General features: G+C 35.7%; 1 protein-coding gene across 1 annotated transcript in view; it reads right to left on the bottom strand.

Annotated features, from left to right (window-relative positions):
• Positions 1-3,820: 3,820 nt before the first annotated feature.
• The window catches only part of LOC107573083 (gamma-adducin-like), a 24,838-nt gene continuing 21,352 nt past the window's right edge, over positions 3,821-7,306 (bottom strand). Inside the window, exons 12-13 of the mRNA XM_016259522.1 lie at positions 5,782-5,838; positions 3,821-4,543 (exon numbers count right to left, since the gene is read on the bottom strand). Coding sequence (XP_016115008.1) covers positions 4,293-4,543; positions 5,782-5,838 — 308 coding nt within the window. The 3' untranslated portion in view covers positions 3,821-4,292. The remainder of the gene's footprint in view (positions 4,544-5,781; positions 5,839-7,306) is intronic.

Raw genomic sequence — 7,306 nt, 5'->3', positions numbered from 1 at the left:
TGTTTCTGTATTTTTCATGTTTATGATATTTTGGAATGACTGAAGATCAGCGCAGAATTCAATAATCTTGTGGATGGACCGCAGCAAGTCCTTTTGCAGTTTTATCCATCAAAATGCTATGCAGACATAATGGAAATGACATTCACATTGTAGAGCTTGGACAAAGTTGTAAGTAAATTTATTTACTTTATAAATGCACATTTATTGGAGTCTGTAAGCTTTACGATTGTAAGGCACATTTTAATGCTTCCCTTTGTTTCTATTAAAGCACACAGGCTCGGAGCAGGAATTCATCAAGGACATGACCGTTGGAATTACAGTTGTGGGTGACTAAACTGAGCACCATCAATCTGCAGTGATGTGGTCCAGGTAATAGAAGAAGAAATCTTGGTGATCTGTGGTTGCAACACGTTGTGGAGTTGTGTAGTGTGTTAGACTATCTGGGACTTGTCACAGAAAGAAACTCATTCAGGTTCAGAACAACTTGAGGTTTAGTAAATGACCGTTTTCTTTTCTTTTTTTCCCTTCTTTTTTGGGTGAACCCTTTAAGAAAATGTAGATATTTGCATTGGAAAACCGCTTCAGAATTTTGAGAACATAATTTGACATATTATTTTCCCTTCAGTTTATTCCTTGAATTTTCTATAATTGGTATTTAAAAGGTCTTTATAAAGTCTTGAATTTATCTTCATAAAACCAGCAGAAACCCTGTTTATGGACATCGCCATTTTTGATTATTTTGCTGTAATTTGTAATTTGAACAGTCGATAGCAAATACTTAAACTAATAACAAAACAGTAGCTGATTCAGAAGTGCCAGATTGTCATAGCAAAGTCAGAATTACTCCTAGGTTCACGAAACGGTCGTCCATAAAATGCATTGCTGTTCTGTTGTAAGTCATCTTAAAGATTCCTAAACGCATCTACTTCCGGAAGACCAAATAAAGTGCTTTTGCTTTCGCACAGAAACACACAGCGTCTCCCTGACATGCTGCTTCAACACTAACTGCGGTTACTGAAACCACGCCTTCTTTCTTTGCGTGCACATTTGGGCCGCATTATGCTAATATTTCCACATAGTGAGGTAGATATGTGGGGGCGTGTTAGAACGAGCCGTTTTAGGGGGGTGTGGCAGAGTCTTAACTTTGATAAAGAATATCTCTTTGGTTTTGAGACTTTAGTCTTTGCAACTTCAGGGATCTTATCTATGCACAATCAGCTTGTAACACTCCAAAGAGAAAGAACAACTTGAAATCGCATCATATGACACCTTTAAGATTTAATCTTCAACTTTAATTAGCAGGAATATCTTTCACTCAATCTCTGTCTAGCTGTGCCATCTTGAGGTTATTTAGAGCATCAGCTTTGCCAAAAAAAAAATACACTGCTACTATTTGTCAAGTATAAAAAAAATACATAGAAGTACATCTACTTCTCGTTTGGTGGTTCGAATAGGATGAGCAGTAACTAGTTACAGTAATAACAACTTAACTAGCAGTGTAACAAATTACTAATGACTAGATTTCAGTAATAATATTACAGTTACCATTCATAAAACAGCTAGTTACTTATGATGCCTCAACCCCTACTGATCTGAAGTCCAACAAACCAATAATTCCTAGATTTATTTTCATAATTTGTATGACTTTCCAGGGTTCCCACTCTTTTTCGGTGATCATTTTCCAGGACACTTTTATTTTAATTATGACGGGAATAAAAGACAAGGAGAACGCCTTAAAGTAATATATTCCTCTCTGGAGAAGTCTTTAAAAACATACAGTTTATGGCCATGACGTGACTATAAAATCAGCTCTTTAATATGAGCTCTTAATTATACATTACAACAAATGATTTTCAGAATCAATTTCAGTACCACAGCAAAATAAACCAAATGTATTGGAAGTATTTTATTTATTTATTTGAAAATAAAAATAAAATCATTATATATACTAACAATAATTTTAAAGAAAATGTTTTAAAATATTGGCATGCATCCTTCAAATATTTTCAATTAAGTGTTGCTTAAGTGAAAAATGAGTGGATTCTGACTAGCTTAAACACCTCTGAGTACTAATAGCCTACTTTTGACAATAATCAAAATCAGAGGTGGAAAGAGTATGAAAATATTCTACTCAAATACTGTTACATTAATGAAATTTTACTTAAGTACAAGTAGAAGTACTAGTCTAAAAATCTACTCATGTAAGTCAAAAGTAGCTAATTTAAAATGTACTCTTACTCGTACTTACATTTTAACATTTTACATTTAAAGTTACATTTTAACAGTGGGAGGGAGGCAAAAGTGGGATAGGCCAAGGGTGTCAAACTAGTTGTTTTTAATTAAAGGAATCAGTTATTTAGAATAATTGGGGATTTGGGCTGTTACCAGACCAATTAAATCAGTATATCAACAAAATTAATCTTTGCAATGCAGAGGAAACACAGAAGATGCATCTGAAGTGGCATTTAGATGTGTTTACTCACTGTTTAATGCAGAACATGAATGCATTTAACCCGCAGTTACAAATGCAGAAATAATGTTTTGATATATAAAATGTTGAATACTATTTGAAATTATAAAAAAAAAAATCTAAAAATACTTTAAATGTGAAATTGAAACCGCCAGTAGGTGGCAGCAAGTCCCTGTTAATCAGTGAGTCACCGCGATTGAACCGAATCATTTAAACGGTTGATTCATTCAGGAACGAAACACCGTCATGTTGCTCAAAGACGCAAAACTGTGCTGTGGTGGTTGTGTTAGGAATTATTTTTGTTGTCGAAATAGAGCAAAAACAGGCGATCTGGTGTCTAAAACGCAAGTCTCTTAATTAACTTCTTGTTTATTGAGCTGTTGTAAAAAAAATCTATATGTAATAATGCTTTTGGAGAAAAAACAGCACTCTTTGTGTGATATTGATTTACTATATATACATTTTATGCCCCTATATCTTCAATCCATCTTTTATTATCAGTCCCAAGTATTGTTTTGAAATCCACACCAAAGACACAGACTACACCAGCTTTACATGGAAGTGGTTTTTAATGAATGGTACATCCGATCCTAGCATTTTACATTCTAATATTGACATGGAATCAAGTTTATAAACCAGCAAATATACACACAAAAGCATTTAAATAACCGTGAATGATCATAAAAATAATTCCAACTGCAAAGCACGCATACATAAAAAAAATAATAAATAATAACAATATAATAAGAAAAATAGGTCGTGCATTTAAAGTTGGATTTTCTTTGCAGCATCAAGCCATGATCTTGCTTATTTTGGCCTGTTGATGTTTATTATTAGCAAGCCATCGCAATCATGATTTCCAGTGCATGTTCATTTAGTTCATCCCTGCTATTCACAACAAAGTGAGATGGAGATGCTTATGATAGTTAAAAAAATGCCACATGTAGTTCTATAAACATGATAATGAGCAACAATCAGAATCGATAGACATGAACAATCAATGCTTACTCAGTGCCACATTCTTTTTTCTACGCATGTACTCAGTGCAATTCATTTTAAAGCAAGGGAAGGGTCACATATTCAATGTGCATCAGTGAAGCATTGTGAAATTTGCATCGCGTACACAACTCGTATGGCATGTGAAGGTCAGTAAATGGACACACAGTGAGTCTGACTGGATGTGGAGATGTGTTTGTGTGTGAAGTACTAGTGAAGAACGCTTGTCTGTAAGAGTTCAAGATTCTGCTTTCTCTTTTTGTTTCTTGCTTTTCTTTAGAAAACAGGGAGCTTTGAACTTTTTTTTTTTCTTGGATGGAGATTTGGAAGGCGAGACCTCTAAAATAGGTCGTGCATTTAAAGTTGGATTTTCTTTGCAGCATCAAGCCATGATCTTGCTTATTTTGGCCTGTTGATGTTTATTATTAGCAAGCCATCGCAATCATGATTTCCAGTGCATGTTCATTTAGTTCATCCCTGCTATTCACAACAAAGTGAGATGGAGATGCTTATGATAGTTAAAAAAATGCCACATGTAGTTCTATAAACATGATAATGAGCAACAATCAGAATCGATAGACATGAACAATCAATGCTTACTCAGTGCCACATTCTTTTTTCTACGCATGTACTCAGTGCAATTCATTTTAAAGCAAGGGAAGGGTCACATATTCAATGTGCATCAGTGAAGCATTGTGAAATTTGCATCGCGTACACAACTCGTATGGCATGTGAAGGTCAGTAAATGGACACACAGTGAGTCTGACTGGATGTGGAGATGTGTTTGTGTGTGAAGTACTAGTGAAGAACGCTTGTCTGTAAGAGTTCAAGATTCTGCTTTCTCTTTTTGTTTCTTGCTTTTCTTTAGAAAACAGGGAGCTTTGAACTTTTTTTTTTTCTTGGATGGAGATTTGGAAGGCGAGACCTCTGGGGTGTGGCCTGCGGGTTTGTTGGGCGGGGCAGTGGGCGGAGTCGGGGGCGGGGCCGAGGGCGTGTCAGTGGTGGATAGTGCCTTCATTTGTTTTTCTAGCTCCTCCTGCTGTTTCTTTTCATCGCCTTTATCGTTCTGCACCGCTTCTGTATGTGAATCGATTGAAATGAAAACGGAAAAGAAATAGCACAGTGCAAATGATGAAAGAAAAGAGAAGGAGAAGGCAGTTAAGCATTGGTCAGGATGCTCAGCAGCCGCTATGACATTTCAGTTTTGGCCAACATGCTCATTTAAGTTGTGCGCAATGTCTTAGTTTCTATATACTCACTAGTGAGACAAGATCTCAGTACCAAACGACTGTCCTACAAATTATAATACAGAGACAGACAGAGAAGCACAAAGGTGTGAAGACAGATGGAGGCCACAGTACAGAGCTGAAAATGTCACACATAAAAACAAAAACATGAAAACTGAAATGAAAACACGCACACAGATTTGAATACAGACATCCCATGTTACTCAACATCATCCCACAGTAAAGGAATAGTTCACCCCCCCAAAAAAGCTGTGAACTTGCTTACCCTCAGTCCATCAAAGATGCAAATCAATTTGTTTTTTCATCAGAACAGATTTGGAGAAATGTAGCATTGCATCACTTGCTCTGCAGTGAATGGGTGCCGTCAGAATGAGAGTCCAAACAGCTGATGAAAGCATCACAAGTAATCCACAGCACTCCAGTCCATCAGTTAACATCTGGAGACGACAAAAGATGAAACAAATCCAGCATTAAGACGCCTTTAACTAAAATACATCGAGTCCATAATCCATAATAACTCTTCCTCCAGTGAAAAAGTGCATCTGCTGTTGTCTCTCACATCAAAATCCAGCCACATATGTGTTTAGAGCTGTTTAAACGCTGCTTGATCTGTGCAGATTTCTCTCCTGATTCACACCAGAACACGTCTTCACTGGAAGAAGCGTTATTATGGATTATGGACTCGATGTATTTTAGTTAAAGGCGTCTTAATGCTGGATTTGTTTCATCTTTTGTCGTCTCCAGATGTTAACTGATGGACTGGAGTGCTGTGGATTACTTGTGATGCTTTCATCAGCTGTTTGGACTCTCATTCTGACGGCACCCATTCACTGCAGAGCAAGTGATGCAATGCTACATTCCTCCAAATCACAGAACAGTCACTTTTGGGTGAACTCTTCCTTTAATGACGTTATATTTACAGATTATAAAACAAACCCCCAATCGCTGTTTTTTATGTTCCCTTTAGTAACAGGGGTTGTCAACCAGAAGTAGATGATGTGATGCACAGATCAGCATGTGGGAGCATAGCAGGTGTTTCTGCAGTGTACATAGAGCCGAGGGTCTCACCTGACAGTGGGGTCTTTGTGGGGGAGGCCCCCGTGTCATTCACTACCTCCTCCACACCTTTTACACAAAAACATCAGGGTTGGGAAAAGAAGAAGAAGAAAGGAAACAGAAATAGAGGAAGATGAGGGAGTAGACCAGTGCTGGGGAGTAATGGATCAATAATAGCGACGCGTCTAAATGAATTACAGTTTTTAGTGTGACAGTATTTATTTAACCAGGCGAGTTAATTAAGAACAAGTTCTTATTTACAATAACAGCCTGGCAGGAGAATGAACATCTCCTGAGAAACATACAAACATATATTACAATACATAAAACATAAAAAAAGAATAAAATCTCAGTTAAAACATTTACTGTCATTTAATGTTTCCTTGTTGAATACAAGTCTTCATTATAACAAACAAACAAAACCATCTTACTGACCCCAAATATTTAAATATACAGTATGTTTTTTTTGGCAGTATTTTTCTAGTACAAAAACAGTGATGTTTCAAAGCTCAGCTGATTTCAAAACTATGCAGCTTTTCCAATAACAAGTTCATTTGTCCATTTAAGTCATCACTTAGTGTTCACAAGTCCCTGCATGTCATTTAAAATCAACATTAATATCAACCTTTTGTTTCACAGTTTTTATTCATTTTTTTATTCTATAAGTGTAAGCTTGTGTTTAATATGTAATTAGAAAAATACTGCCAGAAAAAAAAAACGTTCAAACATTTGAGGTCAGTAAGATTGTTTGTTTGTTTGTTTGTTTGTTTTAAAGAAGACTTTTATTCAACAAGGAGACATTAATTGACAGTTCTACTGTTATTTATTTTTCTAATAAATGCTGTTCGTTTGAACTTTTATGAACAATGAACCCTGATATTAACATTTTTTACACTGATAATAACCACAAATGTTTCTTGAGCAAGACTGGAGTAATGATGCTGAAAATTCAGCGTTGCGTCACAGGAATAAATTACATTTGAATATGTATTAAATTAGAAAAAAGTTATTTTAAACTGGAATAATATTTCACAACATTGCTGATTTTTCTGTATTTTTCATTAAATGATTACATAAGAGATTTCAAAAACATTTAAAAAGCCTACCGACCATAAACTATTGAACAGAAGTGTAGCTTTTACTGCTTAACTAGTTTGTATACGTGACCCTGGAGCACAAAACCAGCCATAAGGGTACATTTTTGGAAATTTAGATTTATACATTTTGTTAGGATCGGGCAATATTTGGCTGAGATACAACTATTTGAAAATCTGGAATCTGAGGGTGCAAAAGAGAAAATCATCTTTAAAGTTGTCCAAATGAAGTTCTTAGCAATGCATATTACTAATCAAACATTAAGTTTTGATATATTTACGGTAGGACATTTACTAAATATCTTCATGGAACATGATCTTTACTTAATATCCTAATGATTTTTGGCATAAAAGAGAAATGTATAATTGTGACCCATACAATGTATTGTTGGCTATTGCTACAAATATCCCCCAGCGACTCAACACTGCTTTTGTGCTCCAGG

Source organism: Sinocyclocheilus grahami, unplaced genomic scaffold (assembly GCF_001515645.1).
Source record: "Sinocyclocheilus grahami isolate Dianchi unplaced genomic scaffold, SAMN03320097.WGS_v1.1 scaffold1864.1, whole genome shotgun sequence".
NCBI classification, from domain to species: domain Eukaryota; kingdom Metazoa; phylum Chordata; class Actinopteri; order Cypriniformes; family Cyprinidae; genus Sinocyclocheilus; species Sinocyclocheilus grahami.
The sequence above is the reverse complement of the archived record's forward strand: the minus strand, read 5'-3'. Positions and strand labels throughout refer to the sequence as shown.